The sequence below is a fragment of the Botryllus schlosseri genome, chromosome 13 (assembly GCF_051294905.1).
Source record: "Botryllus schlosseri isolate E-star chromosome 13, Bs_hap1, whole genome shotgun sequence".
NCBI classification, from domain to species: domain Eukaryota; kingdom Metazoa; phylum Chordata; class Ascidiacea; order Stolidobranchia; family Styelidae; genus Botryllus; species Botryllus schlosseri.
Window position 1 is genome coordinate 15603893 of NC_137248.1, and position 25617 is coordinate 15629509.

Below are 25617 nucleotides of genomic sequence, written 5' to 3' on the forward strand. Positions count from 1 at the left end.
AAAACTGAACAATGGAACATTGCCGAAGCCTACCCAAGAAGCCTTAAAGACATGGACAACAATAAAGTGGGCGAAAACACGCATTTTCGGTGGATAATTCAACCCCAAAGAGAATATGTCCTACACGACCTACAGTTAGACACAGCAGAGAAGTTCTCAAGTGCCCATACAATGATCAGTATACAGTGATTCGACTGAATTTTTAACAAGAATGCACACTTGCCGCACCCCTGCCTGCTTAACCAGGCTTCTGACCGACACAGACTTAAAACTTCAACAGTCAAGTTTTGTGAAAGCGGCTAGCGCGGATTGAATCCCAAACTTCATATTTGTCTGACAAAAGGTGTAATCTTTAACAATTCACCCCAAATGCCAATGCTTTGAGTGTATATCTTATGGTATATGTGTGTAGGGGTGTGTTCGGCTCATTTCCACCAATAGCTTAGGTGTAAATGACAAATTCAGTACCCAATAGGTGTGATGACCCAAAACACACCCTACGCTAGGGTGTGAATTGCGAAAACACACCATTTTCGTTTACAGTGTATGAGCTCGAATCATCGTGAACATTCGACCGTGATACGGACAAGGACACTCGTTCCCTTGTTAGCGGGAAAGTTGCAATTTGATCAAATGTCGCTATGGAGAAAGTCACTTAGAAAGGTACAACTTTTAACCCGTATAAGAAAAGGAAGTGCTGCGGCTAGATGAGCTGGAACCGGAACCGTTTCCGACGGTGAGAGTCACAATTATCATTATCACAACAAAAGCAGATCCAATCACAAAGCCCAGGATGTTCAGTGTTCTGGCTGCGTTCGCGTTTGAAAGAGCCATTTCTGGATCGCGGATCCGCAAACTGTTGGCCTGGAATGTATCGATGTAAAAGTAATATAATGAACATGATACATATTAAATATCCATGAATGTCAAACGGGTGTGTGCTATAGCTTTCGTCACAGGGCTCCGAAATCACATCCCGTCAGCACATCAGACTAATTGTTTTCATCGTGGTAGACAACGCGTGGCCACTATACTGCAATAGCGTCGCGCCACCGAGTTGCAGAAGGAGACAATTTGCTCGAATGGACCCTTGCAACAGCACACCCACATTACGAAGAGCACAGATTACGAAAGTACGGTCTCATTATTTTCGTTACAAATTGGATTTTCATTAAAATGGCCCGACATATGACAATGCTCGAATTACGTCCACATTTCAAGAACATTAACATGAATTATACGAGCCATCCGACAGCCGTCTGCTTGAAATAAATCAGGTACACAGATGTTTCGTGCAACATTTCCCTCCAAAAAGAATTTCTGATGTTTATAAAGCGATGCTCAGGTCTGTTTCGCTGTACCACATTTTTCACCCGTGTACCCGACTCTATCTTAAATAATCGAGCGTAATCGTGAGTTTTGAAATAGAGAATCTTAAAATCAATATATAGATCATAGAATAGGAAAATCTATGTACCGACATGTTTAGCAAGTCGACCCTTCAGTCATTTGGCGAGTCATCTGGTCAAGATGGGCCGGACATGACCTATCGTCAGGATATGTAAAAATGTTGTAAGAACCTTCGATGGTTGTTGGTATGTTCCTATTAATGTTCATGAATGACAAATTATGAACGCCGATATACCCAAAGTTAAGCAATTTTCATATTTTTTGTTCACAAATATACGGCGAACGGAGGGGTGAGGCAAAGATGAGACAAGTCTAACAAGCAGTCGCGCAATTTATCATAAACAAAGCTGATACGGTCCGTAATCGAATGATATTGTCGCACTATATCCAAAATATAATTATGTTAGTATTAAATTACGCCTTGGAATTTCACAAGGAATGTGAAATCTGGCATTGTTACGTACTATGACAACGAAATGAAACAATACGATGGGATGACCAAATTCATCTGATGCGACTATTCTTGGCCTAACAATCAGACAATCGCAGCAGTGAAAATGCGCAATCTACTTTCGTCTTCGCAAACTGAGGGCGTACGCTAGTATGAGTCGTGAAGTTGGGACTGCCAACATGCAGTGCAGAGCAAATAATTTCTCTTACTAATGTAACTGTTATGTATTTTTCATACACACCTTAAATTGTTGATACGTAGTACCTTCTTACGTATATTCCACGTGTTAAGAGTGTTAATCTGATAAGAAACACGTCGACAACTGAATCAGTTATCTCTTTTGGGCTTACAATTTTTGTAAATCTGACTCAACGGGACGGTGATTCTCCTACAATGATTCTCACCGCACGTCCTCATGAAGAGTACATGAGAATGCTATACAGAGTATTTTTGAAAAATACATTTTTGAGAAACACCGCACAGGCCCCAAATGCAGATGCGACTTATTTAGAGGTCAGGCTACGTGACACGAGACGAGAGTCGACACCAAATATCATATCCAACTATTACCTTACTAGCCAGGATAACAGCAGGAATTCCCAGCCAGACGCAGCAGCATAACATATTAATGATTGAGCATATCATCTTATCCGGCACATGGGGGATAACCTGCAAACAAAAAGCCATAGGGGAGATGTGGTACCGATGGATCAAAAAATTAGAAAATGATCGCTGGCCCCGAAATGTTCAGCCGAAAACAGCAGATATTTTGCTAGCTCAGCACTTTGATACAAGCTCTACCTATCGCGCACATATATATGAATATCCGTCTATTCAAAAAATATTTATAGACGTTCAAAATTTGTTGCTCGAACGTATCATCGGTCCCCACCCGGTGGGTCCAATGGCACACGACCTGGCGACCTATGACACATATACCCAAAAAAACTCAGATGTGATAACTTTTTTTGCTCAGTATTATAATCTAAGCTATAGCAAGCCAAAGAAGAATGTTTGGTCGCAACCGTCAAAAAATAGAAAAAATATTAACTCAATTGTTGTCATAAAATCACGTTTCGATTTAGACTAGAACTTATAAATTTGAGGATACATACATATTGCCCGAAGATCGACAGTGTGACTTCCAAATACCTCGTTATAGCGATAAAACATAATGTGCAATTATTACATAAAGATTTTCTGTACGTAGGCATGTTTCATGATTAGTATGCTTGATTATTTTGCTTGATTTGGCTATTGTATCATTAGTCCCCACCCTACGAATTTTATGCATGAATCGAAAAAAATTCCACTCAAGGAAGGTACTGAAAAAATAATAGGTGCCATTATATAGCCTGATACAAGCCCTACACTCCACAATAAAAATGTTTGCTGGTTTGTTCGTGTTGAAGGTTACAAAGAAAAATGTATATGGCAATCTGAATTTAGTTTACACCCCAAAACAAAAAAACATCTGTGAGAGACCCCATAGCTCGCGCAAGTCGAATTTTTTGTATGTGAGGAAAGATTTTGCCAGCATGCAATTGTAGACAAGTTCACGGAGTGTAATCATGGAATTATCATAGAGAATTTTCAAAGTATATTCGGTCCCAGTGATCCATCGGTACCACATCTCCCCTACCTAATATAATATTATATAATATAACAACCCCTCGTATTTAAAGATGAATTACTGACAAAATATTTAGGTGACCTAACAAACATTGCACACCGAATTTGGCCCAATTTCAGCCAATAGCAGCTAAGTCGTTGTTGATGTTTTAGTGCGCATGTTGTTCAGACCAGTGGTTCTCGACCTTTTAAACCTCGCGGACCGTTCAAATTTCAAAAAAGATCTGGCAGACCGGTAGACTTTCAAAAATTGAAGTCAACCCAGAATGTAAAGTATATGCAACCGTTTATTTGCAGATGGCGCTAAGGAGTGACATTTGGTGGGTTTTGGTCGTAATTAATTATTGTCATGACGGCATCCATGTGATTTTACGATAGTGAGTCTGCTGAGTCGAGGTAAAATTGCATTGTCCAGATAAACGTGCAACCACTGAGAGTCGCTTACAGTCGTTCGCGCCGTAGGCCGTGGTTTTAACCGACCAAGCCAACTCGAATAATATTATTCTCTTTGACAACATCGAGAGAAGAAGGCATTCGAAGTGGAATCAAGCACGTTGTAGTGTTAACTTGCGCATTATCCACTACTACCAGACGAAGGCTACCCTGAATACTACCAATACAATGTGCCGCACGAAAACACCTGACAGCAGCTATACCGAACATCCACGAAATCCGGGCCGAAAAAGCACTTCTCCAAGCCACTCCAAAAAACGTTGGTTTTGGGCCCCCACGGGTTAATAAGCCAAACTTCGGGGAGGGGGATTTGTCCCAAGATCCCCCGTTTGAATTTATTTTTCACCAGTACTTTCAGCCCATTCATTCTACTCAATGTAAGCAAAGAGTTTATGTATAGCCTAATCGCTCCAATAGCGAAAGTTTTCGATAATTCATGACTGAATCGGTCAATAACATTGGTAATTGTATATATATTGTCATAAATTGTTTATCCTTTCAGAATCGTCAGATTTTGCGGTAGGGCTGAGTGTGGCTGAGATTTAAGGAGCTGAAAAATAATTGAACATATTCGACAAGTCTGTTCAAATAATTATTTCCTTGCTTGTCATTATTACCCGACGAAATTTTGAATCAGTTTAAAATTTGATGTTTTACACATTTTATCAATGGACAAGCCTTAAAAATATTGCATCTTGAAATTAAGGGATAAAATTGTAATATACCCGGCGGACCGGTAGGAAAGTCGTCGCGGACCGGCGGTTGAGAGCCGCTGGTTTGGACTACAATGGTCAATAATGGTGATGGCGTAAATTTAAACCAGGCCGTAATACCTTATACAGTGCTTTCGTATCTGCCGACTTATATCGCAGACCATTTCCCGACTTACGTGCTCAGATGGCGTGGATGAACCCAGTGTTAAGATCACTCGAGTCATGTGACTTGAACCGAGTCAGACTCGAGTCACCTTTTTCTTCTGATTTGACTTGACTCGAGTCACTTTGCAAAATTTACTTGACTTGACTCGGCGTATCAGAAATGTGGGCTGACTCGTGAATAGGAGCAAAATTCACGAGTCAATTTCCAGGCATCAAGTAATCGGTTTCAAGAAAAATCATTGTATATATCTATCCCGACCACTCATTCAATGGACGTGCGTTTTACTGAGCCTCCATTGTTCTCTCACAAATAGACCACAAACGTAGTGATCGGAGCTTCCAGCTTACGTTGTCGTAAACTAGTAGTGAAGTAAGTTGATAGCAAAATATCTATCTCTGTTCTTCGTTTTGAACTCAACCAAACCTCTTGTTTTATTTAAATTGAATTCGATAATAGTTAAATACTCGTCAACCATTGACGCAGGCTCGAATGGTATCGCATGAATATGTAGGTGCATAATGTATGGCATGTTATCAATTCGTTTCTCTATTCTCTATTTTGTCTGGTAATGAGGCTATTCAATTACTTGCGTAGTTTAACAGTTCTACTTATATGTGAGCGATACAACGCGTTCCTGCGTGCATATTTACCTCCCTATTCGGTAATCGGTTCAAAATCAATGACCACTTAATCTGTATTTCAAACAGCTAGCCAAATGCAATGACGTAATGATGCCTCATACTTCAAAAAAGCATCTTGACTTGAATTGTGACTTGACTTGTGACTTAACTTTGCATGACTTGACTCCAACTCCAAGAATCCAGTGTCTTTGCTTGACCCCAGTCAAAATATGCAATGGCATAACTGGTTCGGACAAATTCAACGATAGGTGATAAAAGTTCTGGCCACACGAGAAGGTTATGTACTCACACTGATATTGCCTTGTGGATGCAGAGCCACTGGTTGACCATGTACAGGGGAAAGCGGATATTGGTTGGCGTATTGGACATTGTATGACACTGTGGTTGGTGCTGGCTGGAAGCCGGGTGGTTGCGGAACCGCAGTGACCGGAGGCTGATATTTAGGTTGTGCATGTGATGTAGTTTCTCCAGGTACTGGTTGCGGCTGTATCACCGCCCCCGTAGCTGCATTCTGATATGGAGGTGGTCCATGGGCTTCTGGGAACTTGTTCTCTTGCTGCATGATCAGGTTGCCTTTCCAGTGATTCAAGTTAGTGGTATATCTGGATACTCTGTTCGGAACATATTTTGAAAAATAAAGCCAACCAAAGAATAGCTACATTTTCAATTTTCAATATTTCTACTGTTACGACATGCCTATTCGAATTAATCTAATATTATAATATATATATGCAGAAAACATTCACAAGAATTAGTGAACTTCACTTCACGTTTACACCATCCCTAACTTCAGCATAGTAGCATTATATTCTTTATTCACAGTAAAACTGGTAGATACACACATAATCCGGGGAGCAACCTGCCCCCAAAGGAAAATGGCGAGATTGGAGTAAATTTTTAAAATTTCAGTAATACATTCAAATTGTTATTCCTATGCAATACACGGAGAAGTCAGATTACAGAATTGCAGCAGATGAAGAATTGGCAAGGGTTACAGAGCAGAGGTAGAGATGATTGAAGATGAAGAATGGAAATTACAGAAATTATGCTGTGATTCACAAGTGTAATTTTAGTCCAGTGGAGCATTCAAGGCCTTCCGAAGAATGTGCACAGTGCCCAATAATGTGATTTTCTGGATCATGTCGAATCGAACGTTACCCGGAATTTGTTGGATATGCCTCATGAGTTTATTGCTCACGATCCCTGTAGCACCAATGACTATCGGTACAATGTTTATTTTGCATCGCCACATTTTCTCACATTCCATTTTGAGGTCTGCGTATTTGGAGTATTTTTCTGATTCTTTTTGCAATAGGTTGTGATCAGCTGGGACAGCCAGTTCAATGAATAAGCATTCTCTTTTCTTTTTTAGTTTGACGATTATATCCGGGCGGTTGCTCCTGATTTCGCGGTCAGTTATAACTGGTACATCCCACAGAATTTTTACTTGTTCGTTTTCTGTCACTGGTGCTGGGCTGTAATCATACCAATTATTATTATTATTATTGTGGAAAAAATGGCGCTTTCAACCTATGATGGTTATTTGCGCCACGCTCAGTATTCATTCAAAGAAGCGATCGGAGAAAAGCAATAGATAAATCAAGAGAAATATTTCGCAGGGGAGAATAAATTCTTTAACTGGTATAGTAGCATTATAGCACTGTAAGGCCCGAGTCGTCGCTAGGTACCATGTACGTTCATCAATAAATCACTCCACTTATATGTAAGGTTGGAATTGGTAATATGACGTGACGTGACGTCATGAGTTTCACGTTCGCGTTCACACAGAACCTTTCAGAGGTTCACAAGATCCCTAGTAGCCATAGACCAAGCATATAATGTAGCTCTCCACTGGAGCTGATCGCGATCCGATTCAGGAGGCGAAGAAGAAGCAGGATTTCATCGATTTTTAACGAAACCGGATTGTATCCAGGAATTTTCTTTTAGAGTTGGATTTATCCATGAAATATGAAAAATCAAAATGGAATCAGATTCCGAAATTTAAGAATTATTCGCTCAACTCTGCTCTCTACCTAATGGCTAGTATTTTATAAGGTTGGGTGATCATGTTAGTTGGCTAAAATCTACCCGTGAGGCGACATTGTTGCTGGGATTTCCTAATTACTCAGTTTCCAATCTAGTCACTGCATCACTGATTTTGAGTTAATCGGGAGTTATACGTGGCGATACACTTCAACAAATTGGTGCAGATAAAATATATATAGAATTCAAACATAACCCATTTAAGGGTACTTCATGTGCCATGACTTTTCATTTCTCTTCACTGGCTGTATTTCGGTACATTTTACTGATTCAAAGGTTAAATTCCTTCATGTCAATTCGACATGGCAAGTTTCAGACTGGGCAGGTACTCATCAAGAAATACATCATAGGCTTTGTAATCGCCATTTTAGATCATTCACTCATCAAGCTTGGAATCGAGACTATATATCAGGGGTCGGGAACCTATGGCTCGCGAGCCATATATGGCTCTTTCGGGTATAAGATATGGCTCTTTGATAAGTTTTTAATTTTGTACTTATTGATTGATATTGCAGTAACTTGTTACTACATTGAGAGGTCAAGAGAGTGGGGTAACCAGTGGGTATGTACTGCTGTAGTGACCATGTTTGGCTCCACCTGCGCAAGTGGGCAGAAAAATATGGCGCACACTACGAATCCCATAAATTAATGCTACCAAAACGTCACGAATTTTCAATTGTGACGTAAGAGTTGATTGACATGTAGGGCTCTTTGGGAATTACAATGGAAATATTAGGTCAATATGTCTCTTCGGGAGAAAAAAGCTTCCCGACCCCTGCTACATATGAACAAAATACTAACTCCGCGTGTAGATACTGTGTGATACAATCATTACACAGGCCAAGTAATTTAGCCTATTATATTACAGGCACATGCTTAATTCTTCTAACGACCTAGCTGCTGTCTACTTCAATTGCAGGTCAGTGGGTGGTATCGTCGTGCTGATTTCGTATAACAGCTTTTACTTCCGTTGCATACCAGAAGAGAGAATCATCGGCTCAAATTATCTTAACGACGAGTCATAGATCAGTACTTTTCTGAAACTGCTAGGGACTCTTCGCAGGGCATAACATTCAGTAGAATTCGTGGTATTTAGTTAAATTCTAAGAAATATGGTCGTTTAATACAAAATCAAACTCCGTCAATATGGCCAGTGGTGCAGTTAGGGCCGTAAATGATACTCTGTCATACTCTACAAATGTTGATCTTACCCCATGAAACCATATCGTCAACTGGGACTAGTGTTGGTTTATCCTAGATGCCTTGGACCTCTCCGGCAACTGTATCACTTATGGTCTTTGTGTTCATGTACTCAGTTATTTTACATTATGAATGTGTATATTTGTCAGGGAGTTAACCTTGGTAAAATATCGACTTTTATCAAACGATCCGGAGTAGATCGCGGTTTTCCAGTTGTTAACCTCACAAGGCCCACATATTCTCAGTTTCGTGTATTCGATCCCCATTCGCATTCACCAGTCTATCATTAAATCGATGGGATACTACAGTTGCGGTATGAGGTGCATTAGTTGCGGCACGACAATGGACTACAGAAAACACAGAACGCCAATTATTTAATCGAAATCATTCAAATGTTACCGAAAATATTCTTTTTAACGCATAAAATATTTAGCATGAAGTTTACCCTGCTTTTTGCGTCACTCTCAGATTGTGATATATTCGGTACTGCAAGCGACCACGAGGTAAATATGTTGTACACATTGATAGCCCAATCAGATAGCGGAAGTGGCTGGTTATGTTTAGAACAAGAAAGTAGTATATCATCGGTAGGTGGCAATATAGTTTATATTCCCAACTGGTCATGTCAATTCGATAGTGATTCTAATAAATTCGCTTTACTGTATGTATACGATAAGAAGGAGGAATGGCATAATTGACGGAGTAGGTTATTGCATTAAACGCGTAAGTCAACTGAAATAACAATATTGTAAGAAGAAAACTAACGGTTTCCGGCGCCGGAATGGTGGCACGCATGGCTAACTATAGGTATGGTCCCTGCGGTATAAACAGCTAACCAACAGATATAAATACCTCGATTATAATAATATTCGCAATATAGCTGATCTTTACCGAATTCGAAGTCAGTTTGTAAAATATCCTCTCACCGTACTACTATCCCTACTCAGCAACCCCGGGATATCATGCTTGTAATGGCCATGACACGTTTTATTACCGAATGCCATTTAACTGATATATCAGAACATATGCTTAGCTGGTATTTATATAACGGCAAATTTATCTTAATAGTTTCAATATTAATCATTTGAGTAAGACACCACGCGATAGAGTTCTGAATGTAGTTGTTTCTATCTGCTAATAATGGAAGTTGCGTCCTGTTTTGCGTGGAGGAAATAGTATCATAACAGAATGACGTTGAATAGCAGCAAAACGTTTCATAAATCAGTCGATGTGATCAGTCGATGATGATCAGTCGAATCTCTCCTCACATGCAAAAAACTTCGACATGCATGAGATTGAGTAATGGGGTCTCCGGCAGAAGTTTTCTGTTTTGGAAGGTGTAAACTTAATTTCAATCGACGCATTCATTTTCTTTGTAGCCTTCAACATAAACAAACCTGCAACCTTTTTAATGTGAAGTGTGTAGATCTTGTACCAGGCTATATAATGTCACATATATTTTATTCAATATCAACCTATAGGTTGGTCTTTTTCAATTCAATTACAAAATTTATGGAGTTGAGGCCGATGACAATATAACAAAATCATGCAACAACAAAAACACGCCTACATACAGAGTCGCTGTATTTAACAAAAGAACTGTGATGTTTTATCGCTATAATAAGCTATTTAGGAGTCAAAATATCGATTTACGGGCAATGTGTATATACCCTCAAATTTTAAGTTTGTGCTTAAATCGAAACGTGATTTCATGGCAACATTGGAGGTATTATTTGTTATATTTTATCGACGGTTGCGACCAAACATTCTTTTTTGGCTTGCTGTAACTTCGATTGTATTGCACATCAAGAAAAGTTGGCACATGAAAGTTTTTAAGGGTATGTCTCATAGCTCCCCAGGTCGTGTTCCTTCGGACCCATCGAGTGGGGACCGACGATACACGCTCGAGAAACACATATTTAACATTCATAAATATTTTTTCAAAAGGCGGACATTCATGTATATATGTTAGGGTTACCATATTTCTGCGACCCAAATTCCGGACACTCTTCAGCGCTAACTAGTGGATTTCAATATGAGTTTTGACGTCACACTAGAAAAGCATTGGTCGTAGACCAGAGGTGGTCACGATCCGGTTCAGGAGTATGTGGCTGTATGTTGGGTAACCGACCTAGTGGTTTCCAACCTTTCATGGTCGCGACTCCATCTCCAATTTGAAAATGTTCCGTGGCCCAGATCAAAATTTGACGAACTGATTATTAGGGCAAGTTTTTGTTGCAGTTAAATCCGTGAAGAAAAATATCATGCATCAGCATAAATAGTCCCAAAAATAATGTCTTTATGTTGATTTACGAAAAAATTATGAGCCTACGGCAAGTCTTCAAAATTCCGGACATTTGGCATATTTTAGAAATTCCTCCCGGACGTTAGCTTGAACAGTGAAATTCCGGACATGTCCGGGAAATTCCGGACGTATGGCAACCCTAATATATGTGCGGTAGATAGGGTTGCATTTATAACGAACGGTGTTTTAAAACACTTTGTTGCTTTGTTGTTGTAAAATGATGTCGTATAATTGTGTAAATACTTTACAAAAAACATGCTGTATGAGCCTGCGGACAATTACCACCCGATGTAGCCGACGTATGTCGATATGGGATGGTCGACATCTTCAAAATAGTCAGTTCAAGAGCAATAGTACATATATTTCGTCAAAGGAGCTATTTTTACCCTGTATTTTCAATTGTCAATGTCAATTCACTATGCCGTCACAATTGAATATTCGTGGCGTCATGGCTTAACAGTTCATACTATACATTTTGCTCGGTTAACACTGAAAATTGCACAACAATATTTTTTTCCCGACGCTTTGCTATGGAAAAATTGGTCCGCTGCTTTAATTACTTAATACGGTAGTGTAATAATAATATCATTGCACTCAGAAAGTTCGTAAGAATGTCATCCATTCCCTATTTCTGAGGGTGACTTTCGTATATTTTCAGTGATCTGACCAGATTGAAAGTATGTCTTTCAATTGAATAACCCCGGGACAATCACTTTTACCTCGGGTAATGATACATTCAGACCCATGTATAGTCGAAAAAATAACTGCCAAATCATGAAATTCAGGGTATGTTCGAATGTGCTGATAACCAACGTAGCCTCTGACTAGCTTGTTGGGGATGTCCAAGTCTCTCTCTCTCTATCTTTCCGCGTGTCCCTGTTGGAACTAAATAGAATCAGATAATAATATGATATACTATAGTCAAATCATCACCTTGTCTACTCAGGATGTGCATTTGCATACCCTAAAGTTACATGTGATTTATCTTGGTTATTTGTCGATACACGATCAATTTATTGGAGTGATACTATAGCATTCAAGTCATAAATCGGTTTGAATTGTAAGATAACGTTTCCAATGAGTTGCTCTATAAACATGACTTTATTCGACCTGTCAGTTATTATTCCATAAAGCTCCGTCGGGTCGCGCTGAGACCTCTCGTTTTAGTCATGTCGATACAATAACAGCGAAATCCATCTACAATGACGAACTGAAGTGTGTCCATTTTTTGATAAAATGATCTTTCTTATCTAATATTAAATTTTCGAGCGTAAACTGACCCGACGAACATGATGTTGAAAAAAACACACAGATTTCAAAGACAAAAACCCTGAAACCCAGGCGATGCTAAAAAACACAGATCTGGATGAAAAAAAAACAGGACTGGCACGTCTGATGGTTCAAATAGTAGACCGATGCTGCCACAATCATAGTTATACGTGTCTACTGTCTCTTGCTCATGTCCACACCAGTTTTAGAGCAGAGTTATGTAGTGAAATGAACCATCGTTAGAGCATTATGAGTTTATAGTTGAGAAATCCGTGTTTCACGGTGTTTGAACTAATTTTAACATCGATCAGGAAGACCAATTGCGCGATACGCTATGTCAAAAGTGATTCGCTATTCCCCGAATTTAATGTATATCAACGAGTTGCAAATTGCGGGCGATTGGAATATACATATATATATAAACATATATGTGTCAGAATTGAAACACGCAACAATTAGGAATAGCGTAAGGCTAATCAGAATTCAAAACTTTGTAAATGATTGTATAAGAAACATGCAGTGAATTATACATTATGCGATATACCAGCACCACGATCTTGCTGGATGCGTGATGTCGTATACAAAACCATTCGGATGAAATGAATACGTAGAAGGCCCTATACCGTGTAAGCCAGGGTATTTTCAACTTTTCTTGGCCGCGGCCCATTTTGCAGGTTGAAAATACTCTGTGGTCCACCTCAGCTAGCTTTAGTCTTGCTCAATACGTGGTGATCACCAGCGCCGTTATGCCTTATTTCCCTAGAATATGCTCATTTTTCTTGCTATTCATAATAAAATCCAGACATCAAACGACATGAAATCACGCGAAGTAAATTGTAAATTTGGCTAAATCTACTGTAAAAAAAACGACGAACGAAACATTTTTTGGCTTTCTTTGAGCTCCCCCTCCCGATTGGAGAGGTTTACGATGCGGCAGTTACGATCCTCATAGCCCACATAATTCGTGCGTACATTATGGCGAATACAGACTTTTCACAAAATGTACAATTTTCCAAATAGCTCTGAGGCCCACCTCAAAATGCCTATGCAGCCCACCATAGGTGTAAGCGGGCTGTCTCCAGAACGAGCTATCACAACAAATAGAGAGTACAAACACGCTCATTTTACCTAGGTAAAATTTCGTTGGCTGTCACGTATGCAAGATATGCAGGTCATACACTAAAATGCAGCTATATGCAATTGAATGAAACATATTATTATAGACTACTCCAAGTGCAGGCACAGTCACGTACGTAGTTCGATGTTCGTTAACCATAGGGGTTCAGAAACCTTTTAGACCGCAACCAAAATCTGAGTATTATTGGTATCTCGTGACCCAAGCCTCAAACAACGAAGGTAATATATTTATGATGTTAGTATTCTACGTTTTCTACGGCATGTATGCACTAGAGAAGGTACAGTTGTACCAACGTAGCTCCATGAAACGTGATTGATTTCGTGGTGTTGATGTCATATGCAATTCATCTTTCATCGCGTTTCTTCGCGGGGAGAGATATCTTCCTGTGGATCGCATTATACTGCGGGGTTCGATCTCATGTCTTCATGGGTGCCACTGCGGAAATCGTCGATCCCGAAATACCTGTGTCTGTGCTGTGTCCCATACGTCCCACACCCCATCACTAATTCAAACCAACGGTCTGTCACGGGGTTAAGCGATTACGGTAATTACCAGTGATTCTTTCAAAACTGGCAATAGAGTTCTGTTCATTTCTGTAAATTCTGCTTTATAAATGGTTGCGGCACTTGCGAACCTACACTTTTCTTCCCTCTACCCTGTCCAAGGGGGAGATGTGGTACCGATGGATCACTGGGACCGAAAATACTTTGAAAATTCTCTATGATAATTCCATGATTGCACTCCGTGAACTTGTCTACAATTGCATGCTGGCAACATCTTTCCTCACATACAAAAAAAATTCGACGTGCGCGAGCTATGGGGTCTCTCACAGATGTTTTTTGTTTTGGGGGGTGTAAACTAAATTTAGATCGACATATACATTTTTCTTTGTAACCTTCAACACGAACAAACCAGCAATCATTTTTATTGTGACGTCTAGGGCTTGTATCAGGCTATATAATAGCACCTATTATTTTTTTCAGTACTTTCCTTGAGTGGAATTTTTTTCGATTCATGTACAAAATTAGTAGGGTGGGGACCGATGATACAATAGCCCAATCAAGCAATATAATTAAGCATACTAATCATGAAACAAATGAAACATGACTACATACAGAAAATCTTTATGTAATAATTGCATATGATGTTTTATTGCTATAACGAGGTATTTGGAAGTCACACTGTCGATTTTCGGGCAATATGTATATACCCCCAAATTTATAAGTCCGAGCCCAAATCAAAACGTGATTTTATGTCAACATTTGAGTTAATATTGAATCTATTTTTTGACGGTTGCGACCGAAAATTCTTCTTTGGCTTGCTGTAGCTTAGATTATAATACTGAGCAAGAAAAGTTGTCACATCTGAGTTTTTTAGGGTATATGTGTCATAGGTCCCCGGGTCGTGTGCCATTGGACCCACCGGGTGGGGACCGATGACACGTTCGAGCAACAAATTTTAAACGTCCATAAATATTTTTCGAAAAGACGTATATTCATGTATATGTGCGCGATAGGTAGAGCTTGTATCAAAGTGCTGAGCCAGCAAAAGATCTGCTGTTTTCGGCTGAACATTTTGGGGCCAATGATCATTTTCCAATTTTTGATCCATCGGTACCACATTTCCCCTATTACCCGTGCAAATTGGAGCTTCCCAGAGAAACCATATTAGATGAATCATATCATGATATCTCACCAATCTGTGTAATAACAATGTCGGCAAATTGCATGATCAAGCCATGTCTTAACCACTTTTATGCGTGTTTCGCTTAATATCTAAAGTGCCGTTTTCATAGACCTCGCATATGAACAAATTATCCACAAAAGATCGAGCGAAGATTTTTTTGCTACAAAAATTCAGCAAATATGACATACATAGTACATGATCTCTCAGCTACGTTCCCCACCCAGATTTATACCCTGTTGTTGTTGTTGTTGTTGTTGTTGTTGTTGTTGTTGTTTATTGAACAAAAAGATTTGGCGCTTATCGACTGTCAGCCTTTTGCGCCGCCACGGTCAATAACAATTGACAGGAATAGTGACGAAATAACGATATAAAGTGGAAAGACTCAAAACATAACAGGCGGTTTCACAAGAACACGGTGGTGAGGCGGAGATATAGCGTAGTGGTTACGATTAGGGCTGGGCACAATGATTCGAGTACTCGAATCCGAATCGAGTATTAATTTTAATGATTCGAGTTGAGTAGTAAAATACGATTTTTTCGAGTACTGAAATTATACGCTTCTCGCCACCGAAAGTTAATTTATCAAGGAGAATTATAGTTTCGATACTGTGGAAGACCTGCAACCTTGATTGCCGGCATCGTAGCATACGAAACATATAGTACAAAGCTAGGAATGTTAGGAAAGTTACTGGACGTAGCACATTTTTGGAATCATGATTATCCCACAACATTGTCACCAAGTGCTCTGAAATTGGTGTGGTCGGGAAAATACCAAAGTATCTTTTATGAGATGGATAACAGGCATTGTATTATTTGTGGTCGCATAAACGGTACATATTTGAACTTTGGGTATTACACTCTGTTATGACGTCATAATGAGTGATACTCGATTACTCGACTCGACTCGAAGCATATTGAGTGATTCAGAATCGAATCACTCAGGTACTCGATTTTGCCCAGCCCTAGTTACGATAAGCACCTACTGATCGCGTGTCCCCGTTTCGAATCCCGTCAGAGGTTTATCTGGGCTCCTCCTCCCCGCCGTCGCCGTTTTTAAGGCGACAAAAAGCCCAGAAAAAGACCCGACGAAAGAAAGCAGTCACACGCAATGGAAAAAACTAGAAAAGGCCGCGACTACTAAAGATAAACGTCGAAAAGAACTGTGACATCGGGCACTCTAGGCCAAGGTGGATGTCAGTCCAAAAGACCGCAACTGCGCACCGTTCGGCATCTGTTTAATACATCACATTGTGTCTTATCGCACTGAGCGTTGTGTATCTTGTTCGGATGAAAATATAACTTGGGGATTAACTCGACGGTTATACAGAACACACGAATCAAATATCAGATTAGTATGATAGACTCAAGTCACGAATTGCGGTTGCACGATAACACAAATTCCACGATATAACGAATTATTAACCAGTAAATGGGTAATACAAAAATCCTCTATCAATTGAGAATATTTATCGATAAGGAATTTTCGATGAAATCATATGTTGGCTAACTGATTATAAAGAGGTGGACGGTTTCAGGGTAGTAATAGTAATTAACGAGATTCAACAGTTCCAATTTTAAACAAAGGGGCGTTTAACGCCAATTTCCAGATTTCATGTAATAAACCAATCCTTGTCAGCATAAATATACTAAACAAGCTCGTTTACCATGAATTCTGAATCGTGACGCTAGATCAAAAAGTCGATCAAATAGGTCGAAACTCTCAATTCAATCGCAACGCACTATAGCACTCTTGCAAAGTGTAGAATTCCTACGAGTGTGCCGATGGACACGCCGAGGACGATTGCAATCACATTCATGATAAGCGCTCTCTTCGCTCTCCGTCTTGCCTCCCAAGGGTTGGAATGCTTGATAGTATTTGCCTACAAGGCAAAAATTCGATGCAGTGATATGGAAAGTGCAAGATGAATCGACGTCGAGGAATCGGCATCTTAGTCGAACCCGCACTAGTTGCTACTTGAAAACTTGCACGGCGATGACCGATAGCACAGAAATCGCCTTCCGTTGTGTTTATTTGAAATTCACAGAGAACAGACGGATGGATTAATTATTTACTGTTTGGTCCAAAAAGCCTTCGCCCTAGGTACCTATTTTTGTAGTATTGGGCTCGCTATTACTACCTTGGTGGTGGTGGTAAAAGTGTAATGGAATCTATGAATATGCTACTACAATCATTTTCCATCATCGTTAAAATCGAAATTGTTTCTTTAACCAAACTTATATTTAGTCGCAATAATCTGTGTGACTATTTGATAACCTTTTGTTGTGCATTCGGTTAACTTTATAAGCAACATGCATTTTCAACATAACCCCTCTAACTCCCTAAATATTAAATGTACACACTTCCACTTCCTCCCCGAGTTGTAAATTATATCACGGAACCGTAATCCCAACTTAAACATTTCCATCAATGCACATCAACCGATAAACATGGAAGATTGGCTCACAGTTAAAATGTGTTTTAGATGGAGATAAAAATTCCGTAATTTCATGATTATGTATACTGTATGTATATGTAGCTCATAATTCGCATTACCACGCCCACTATGACAGGAATGTCAAACTCAATTTTAATCGCGCGTCGGGTTCAAACATTTTGAACACTTTTGGGTAGTGACGAGATAACGTAGTGTTATTATCCTGAGCTGCAGCACGAGCGGGTTGATGGTTCGAGTTCGACCGAGATCGACTGCAAATATGCTACATAAGTATTGGAGGCTTATCTTGGACCCTGCTTGCCATCTGATCTGCGTAAGCCTAGAAGTGGGCCGTGTTACAAGTCTGCGAATACGGAATAATAATAATCAATAGCAGCCTTTTTGGGGTTTTTATTGTAGGTTTACAGTAGGTTTGTTTAAAAATAACCTTTTTCGGAATCCGGGGATTCATTGATCGAATTGTTAGCTTGACTAAAAACGCTGCACACTAAGTTTGGATCAATTCTAAACAGTATAGAAGCTGCCGCAGAACCAGGTGAAATTTTTGAATTTGTTACGGAACATTAAAAAAAATTCAAAGTCCACTGTCAACCCAATTAAATTTTTAGGTTGTATGCAAAAACGATGCAAGACAAATTTGACGCAATTTCAACTAGTAGAAGCGAAGTGATTTGATTTATTGGGATTCCCCACCATAAATGCTCAATCGCTCGTTTTACAAATTCTAAACTTACAACTGCAATAACTCCACTTCTACCGTTTTGAAATAAGCAAAAATTGTTATGACGCGTTATAAGCCACGTCCATGTGCACACAATAATTCGTGAGCCAGGTTTTCGTGACAGTCATTTTGATTGAAAAGTGAAATCGGACAGTGAGGTTTTGTGTATGCCCTAGACTTGGATTTTATTATTTCCTCGTAGCTCATTGCGAATGTTGACAGGGAAATGCAGCACTTCAGCCTGAAATGTCATTATAATCAGCAAACAGTTGAAGAGACGCAAGCCACTCAGATACCCGCTTTCTCGTGTTTTTGTTGCTTGTGGTATTCATGATGATTTTTGACTACAATGGCCATTTACACCTGATCGATATTCTTTATTATGATTCCGCAAGTGTCGACTGGGAGCAGTGGGAGCACGGCCCACTTCCAAGCTTATTTGAGACACAGCTTACGCAGCTCGGAATGCGAGAAGGAGCCGAGATATGTTACATGCCGCACCCAAAACCGAAGGGGGTTGTCAAATGATCTCATGAATCAACATATATCCTGGAGTACTTATTTGGAGAGTTATCCAACTTTCTATAAATTTACTTCGCGCCTGCCGCGATTTAAGGTCGTTAGATGTCTTGATTTTAATATGGGTACACCTCCCCTAATGAAAATACGCATAATTTATTGAAATGGGCATTTCAGCGTCAGCCATATGAAATTTGCGATAAGTAATTACTAACAACGGACCCGCTCGAGGATTTAGTTATAAATAGGGCGATTTTTTTTTGACATGTCAAAAAAAGTCAAAATTAGGTCAAAATTGTAGCGTTAGGTCAAAATTTGTCAAAATTGTTGACAAAATCAAACATTTTTTGACGTCTACATTTAGTTTGTATCGTAGATTTTGCGCTGTCTGTGAACTTATCATTTGATAATTTACAGCCTGTAGCCTACTGTATAGGCCTACCGTTGTAAACGGCCCATCGTCTGCTCATTGTGAATCATAAACGGTCAAATGAAACAAATAGTGACATGGTTTTATGGTCAACGTACCGCAATATCCTAACTGAAGCAAGACTGCTTGGGCATTGCATGGTTCTTACATCAAGAAGCGCAAGCTAAAAAATTGTGATATAGACAACATTGTCAGTGTGCACACAACTTCAGTGTTGTCAGCTAACAACTGGTGCTGCTGAACGTTCTTTCTCCATTCTTGACAAGCTACTTAGTAAGAACAGACACTTTCTACCCGAGATAGCGCAGTGGTATAATCCGGGGCTGCAACACCAATGGGTGTGGGTTAGATTCCGACCGAGGTCGACTTCATAATTCCGATAGCTAAGTGTTGGAGGTTTACCTAGGCTCCTCCTCGCCACCTCATCCGCGTAAGCGGTGTCTTACAAAAAAGCCTAGAGGTGGGCCGTGCTATATGTTGGCAGTTACGGAAAATAATGAAGAATATGGGCCTGGTGTAAATTACCATAGTAGTTGACAAACACCATGAATACCACAAAACAAACAAACACTTTCTACCCGAGAATGTAGGAAAGTATCTTTCGTTGTACTACAACAAATTTTAACTATTCCTCCATAATACGTAATGTAACTACTGCAATTCTTCATAGGGCCAGATTTCGTTAAAATACTAGTTTTTTCATGTAAAAATTTGTCAGTTTTTGAGCCAAAAACGTTCCTTCAGGCCAATCTACTTTGTAAGGACAGACAGTTCCAACCAGAAATGAAGATAAGTAGTACAATTTTCCCATTATGTGCGAAAACACCTAATTTGCATACGTGAGGTCAAAATTTGGTCAAATTTCAGTTTTTTTAGGTCAAAAAAAGTCAAAATTTAGATTTTTTAGGTCAAAATCTTCCGTTTTTTAGGTCAAAAAAAATCGCCCTAGTTATAAATAATTAATTATGAGCCCGGAATTTTCATAGACACCACCTCCTTCCTCATTTCTACCAGTGAATAGGATCGCTTGGGCTGAGAGAGGACAAAAATGATAGTAATATATGCAATTGCCAATGTCATCGACCGAATTCAATCACGAATTCCGGAACATGTTCACGCTAGCCGCGATCAGATAATGAGATAACTATAACATACTGACAACATGAAAACTGGACCACACGAGCAGTAGTTGAACGATTGTCCCGAAAGAGGATTCTGGTGCGTGGCGCAACGAAATTTGGATGAAAAGCGGGTCGCGAACGGAAAAACGTTATGAAGCACTGTTTTAGACGACTTAACCAATTCATGGGGTTAAATTTGAGAGAATTTTATTTTATTGAAGTCAAAAATTTCAATACGCTCTCATTTTAATTGGTCCAAATTCGGTGTACCAACAATTTAATCGGTGGATCCCCGGAACACAGAAAAAAAATTTCGAACAGTGCTAATGAACAGTGTTAACCGCCAAATGAGTCACGTCGATATAAGTTGGCATATCTTTATGCTCGCCTTGTTTTAGCCGTGATGAGGTACGGCGTTTCTGTGACATGCGACAAAATAAACTACTCAATAAGACGTCACGTCACGACTTTGCATATTATACTGCTCATGAAATATTTATGTATTCTCTATTTGGAAATACATATAAATTGATGAACCACGGCGAACATGTTGTCAAATCTGCGATTAAAAACGAACAGTTAACATACAAGCGACCACTGACCATGCGATGCTGCTTCGGCAAATATTAACATTTAAATAGGTATATGCCACCCAATTGAACCAATTTGACATTGTTTTATGTTTACCTGAATATGGTGTCTTAGGCGGAATTAAACCACTTACATTGTCCACGCTATTACTGTGGATTTCTGCGTATTGTTGTGATAATATAATTGTCATCTGTGATACGTCTGGGGTTGGACAAAGCGTTTACGCTGTAAAAACGTTTCTAAATTGGCAGGGGGTCCGCTATGCGTTTGTGGCGGTATTAGCACACATCAGCACACCCTGCCATATAATGGATTGCAAAATTGCTCACACATATGTATAGAGCATCTTGGAGGTTTAGAACTTCAATACACGATTGAATAGTATAGTAATATTAAAATGAATATCCTATTTAATTGCACATATGTAGGCCGTTTACCATATTTTGGAAATATGAAAAGAGGACACTTTTTCAAAATTTTTTGACTGGCAAAACCGGAGGAAAATCTTGGAAGAATGGCAATTTTTTTCCACATCGTGGTCGGTTGACTAAAAAAAGTCATATTTCCGGCCCAACTCTCGAAATACAGTTATTCTTTCACTTAATCCGTTGGTTGACTAAAAAAATGTCTACTTTCAGGCTCAGCTCCCGAAATACCTGCCGGAGCGTTACTTCAGTGCTGATTTACTGTATCTTAGTCGAATTTTGTCCTATGTTTACCCTAAATTCTCAAAAAAGAGAACAAAATCTCAAAGAAGAGGACATTTGGGCGTCCTCCGAGGACACTTTCGAAAAAGTCAAAAATAGGATAAATCCTCTTAAAGGAGGAGGTATGGTAACCCTAACATATGGATAGGTAAAATTACCATCCCCATATAATAGCTAATCACTTTTGAGTTTCGGTTACGCCATGCAGAATAGAAATGACTATCTACCTGACTAGAATCAACAATCGCTCCAATTCCTAGGCAAAGGCAACAGCATAGCGTCGTGAAGATAGATAAGCACATGTAATCCGGTACTCGTTCTCGTCGTTCAACTATCTGAAATGATATACAGATGCTAAATCATTAATATTATGACTGTGAGCATTCGAAACAATGTCGACTGTAAATGTATATTATTGACCCTAGTAATTTCAGCAAGAACGATTCTACTACGACTTGGTCCATAGTCACGACTTAGCAGTGTTGGGATCAAGTCATTACCTTCGAGTCACGAGTCATTTCGAGTCATTGCACATTTTGACTCGACTCAGGTCAAGTCAATCGATTTTCGAAGGTGACTCGAGTCGAGTCAAATCACTCGATATTTGAAGGTGACTCGAGTCAAGTCGAGTCAAGTCAAGTCAAGTCACGAGTCAAGTCACAATTCAAGTCAAGTTGCCTTTTCGAAGTATGAGGTATATGATTACGTCATTGGATTTTGCTAGCTGTCTGAAATACAGATTGACTGGTCATAGATTTTGAACCGATGAACGAATATAGAGGTAAATATACACGCAAGAAGGCGCTGTATTGCTCACATATACGTAGAACTGCTACACTATGTAAGTAATTGCATAGCCTCAGTTTCTAGTTCCCAGCCAAAATGGAGAATAGAGAAACGAATTGATGAGATGCAATAGCCTACAGTTACCATTTACAAATTTATATGATACAATTCGAGCCTGCGTCACTGTTTGAGGACTATAAACTATATTCGAATTCAATTTCAATAAAACAAGCGGTTTGGTGAAGGTAAGAACAAAGAACAGAAATATACATTTTGCTATTAAATTACTTTACTATACTAGTTTGCAATAACGTAAGCTGTTAACTTAGATCACTTCGTTTTCGGTCAATTTGTTTGTGAGAGAACAGCGGAGGCTCAGTAAAACGCGCGACCATTGAATGATTGGTCGCTCTCACGAGTTACACCCGCGTTTCGCGAACAATTCGAACATCTGCAAGATACAGTGATTTTTATCGACACTGATTACTTGGTGACTTGAAGTGGACTCGTGAATTTTGCTCCGAGTCACGAGTCAAACCACATTTCTGATAGGCCGAGTCAAGTCAAGTCAAGTCATTTAAGCAAAGTGACTCGAGTCAAGTCAAGTCATACGAAAAAGGTGAATCGAGTCTGACCGAGTCAAGTCATGACTCGAGTCATCCCAGCGCTGCGACTTAGTCCCCTGTAGTGTAGGTTATGTTGTGCCTAGTGTTTTCGCGACCTGATGTGATGTAATATAGAGTTGGCTTATCAGAATGCTGTGCTATCAGAATGCGCGACATGAAGACTCCTTTTAAAGAGCTGAAGGATACAGGCCTACCAGTCTACATGAATATGGTGTTTCAAAATAGACGATATGTGTATAACTGTATATCTTCTGCTGTCCCGTCGCATTAAGGACCAATGTGGAATCCGAAAGGTACCTTTCACAATTATACTACCGAGCGAGATAGTGTAATGGTTGCGCGTCCGGCTTCTCGATCGGTAGGTCGTGGGTTCGATCCCCGGCCGGGTCAGACCAAAGACTCGAAAACTGGTATCCGCAGCTATCCTGCTATAGGCGCTCAGCAATCACGGATAGCATGGAGGAGAAAAAATGGGGGTGCAGACTGCGATGACCTTACTATAAAGGCCGTATCGCATCTCCGTCGTCAAAGCATTTCGATGGTGCAGGCGAAAAGGAATCCCATATCTCTCTCTCTACTGATAGGCGGAGTTCAGTAATACTATTATCCTAACCATGCGTTGTGGGTGATGTTGAATCATCGGTTGGTCGACCATAACGCAAGGATGATATCCAGAAATTTGTTGTACATGTGCAGGTGGATTGAGATGTACCGCGTCATGGTATTCTGGTGGAGGAGCTGTGGCAGATATATAACCTGGCTCATGTTGCACGGGATATTGGTTAGGATCTACTGGAGGCTGGTATTCTGACGGAGGCATATCAGATGGTGTAAATCCAGGTTGCTGTTGCGTAAGCATTATGCCTTGGCCATTCCCTTCGGTTTCAATTGAATCCATTCTTAACGATGCTACGAGATTTCATTCAGCCTATATATGACCACTGGAAAATGCAACAGTTTACATCTAAAACACCGGTCAAATAGACTTATGGGAAGTCCGTAACACCGCAACGACAAATGATGTAAGCTTATAATAAGGCTACAACCTACAGATATTCACATATATGAATGTAATCGCATTATCCAGGATCGTGATATTGCAGTAATAATGGATATTATAATTATTCGGCTGTTGCGTGAAAACGTCTTCTTTGGAAACTGCCGTGCAAGTTGACTAAAAAGGGTCAACTCGGCACAAACTGTCCTCAGATGTGCATAGACCGACGATGCAGAGATCGAGGACGTGTGTCTCGGGTCCAAAATTATTGGCGGTGATAAGTATATGTCGAGCTTGAAAAGGGGACCACGAGTCGAACAAGGTTGGGAACCACTGGTCTAGATAAACATTGAACACAATCACGGACATACATGGAGATATACCGACGTTAGGCACAAAACCAATAACGTTGGTACCTCAGAACTGCAGATTTCGGAGGACTTTCAAGTCCATACATAGGCGTAGATATGAGTGCAATTTCCAAATGCCGTACTTATACTGATCTCTGTGATGTGTGCGTATATTGCGTAGGGTCTGGCCTGACAGGTTCCTTATTCGTTATATGCAATTTGGCACTAATACGTGAAACAGACAATCACAGCGATGTAACCATATTCAAGAAGCATGGTCATCAAGTCAACTGTGGTTTGTAGTTGAATGTGCATATGGAAACAATGGGCTGAAAATCTCATTTTAGGCATTAAATATCACGAATGCAGAAATATCAATGAGCTTAAGCAAAACCATGGATACAAAACCATAGACGGCGTATAATTATAGAAGCAGTGGAGAGAAAGGGGACAAAATTAAAAAATTTAGCACCGCATAAGTTAGCAGGAATCTGAGAACTGTTGAAGAAAATGATGGATCAGCAGGTGTCCCAGACCAGTTTAAGTTTACATCCCGGAATTTGCAGTTGTAATGAAACTTGCACGAAGATCGCTGCCGGCTAGTTGATCTACATTGATTATAAGGGGTGGCAAAATAACTTTAATGTACTCCATTTATTGCGTGATACTGCAAGAGATATATTTTAAGGGAGTATTGTTGAGGATATTCCTTCTGCGATATCAATGGACTAATGTGCCCCGCAGTCACTTCTTCGGTGCAAAAACCCCGGAGAAGTTTAAAATCGCATTCCTGCTCCTAAAATAGCATACACGACGACTAATAAATGCTCTGACTAAGATGTGTACTTATTTCAAGCAAAACAAACGAGATATACTCACTTAAAACACGATCGAAGCGTAGCGATGTAAATTTACGCAGGTTAGTAAAATTTAGCAACTTGTCACTTTATCACAAAGGCGGCGACGCTGGTGAATTCAAACCACATCAGGATTACGGCTGATATGAAACTACCAATTCATCGAAGAGATGTATATTCTTCCCGCGAGTTTTCAAAATATTCACGATGTATCATTGGGCCCAGGGATGTGTTAAAAAAAAAATCAATTTCGAACAAGCATGGTTAAAACAAGGCCCTGGTTTAAAACATGTTCTTTTTGTTAAGCCATGACGTCTCACATATTTAATTGTGACGTCATATTGGATTG

At 39.8% G+C, this 25617-nt stretch overlaps 3 protein-coding genes across 3 annotated transcripts in view; all 3 read right to left on the reverse strand.

The window, feature by feature from the left end:
* The window catches only part of LOC145453240 (uncharacterized), a 185708-nt gene that overhangs the window by 45063 nt on the left and 115028 nt on the right, over positions 1-25617 (reverse strand). The window lies entirely within an intron of this gene.
* LOC145454552 (uncharacterized) lies at positions 549-6101 on the reverse strand. Its single transcript, XM_080332528.1, has 3 exons — positions 5756-6101; positions 2432-2530; positions 549-864 (listed from the first exon to the last, which is right to left on the reverse strand). Exons 1-3 carry the CDS (start codon positions 6026-6028, stop codon positions 673-675), a joined length of 564 nt encoding a protein of 187 aa, XP_080188654.1. The 5' UTR covers positions 6029-6101; the 3' UTR covers positions 549-672.
* Positions 16715-24083, reverse strand: LOC145453371 (uncharacterized). Its single transcript, XM_080331336.1, has 3 exons — positions 23678-24083; positions 21880-21987; positions 16715-16987 (listed from the first exon to the last, which is right to left on the reverse strand). Exons 1-3 carry the CDS (start codon positions 23960-23962, stop codon positions 16847-16849), a joined length of 534 nt encoding a protein of 177 aa, XP_080187462.1. The 5' UTR covers positions 23963-24083; the 3' UTR covers positions 16715-16846.

What these genes read in the sequence shown, in the direction of transcription:
- LOC145454552 (XM_080332528.1), bottom strand. Translation starts at nt 6,028, where the DNA reads ATGCAGCAAGAGAACAAGTTCCCAGAAGCCCATGGACCACCTCCATAT. An exon ending in ATCCACAAGGCAATATCAGT is followed by an intron (nt 2,531 to 5,755) that starts GTGAGTACATAA and finishes TTTTGTTTGCAG; the next exon opens with GTTATCCCCCATGTGCCGGA. An exon ending in CTGTTATCCTGGCTAGTAAG is followed by an intron (nt 865 to 2,431) that starts GTAATAGTTGGA and finishes GATACATTCCAG; the next exon opens with GCCAACAGTTTGCGGATCCG.
- LOC145453371 (XM_080331336.1), bottom strand. Translation starts at nt 23,962, where the DNA reads ATGGATTCAATTGAAACCGAAGGGAATGGCCAAGGCATAATGCTTACG. An exon ending in AACATCACCCACAACGCATG is followed by an intron (nt 21,988 to 23,677) that starts GTTAGGATAATA and finishes ATATCATTTCAG; the next exon opens with ATAGTTGAACGACGAGAACG. An exon ending in CGATTGTTGATTCTAGTCAG is followed by an intron (nt 16,988 to 21,879) that starts GTAGATAGTCAT and finishes TTTGCCTTGTAG; the next exon opens with GCAAATACTATCAAGCATTC.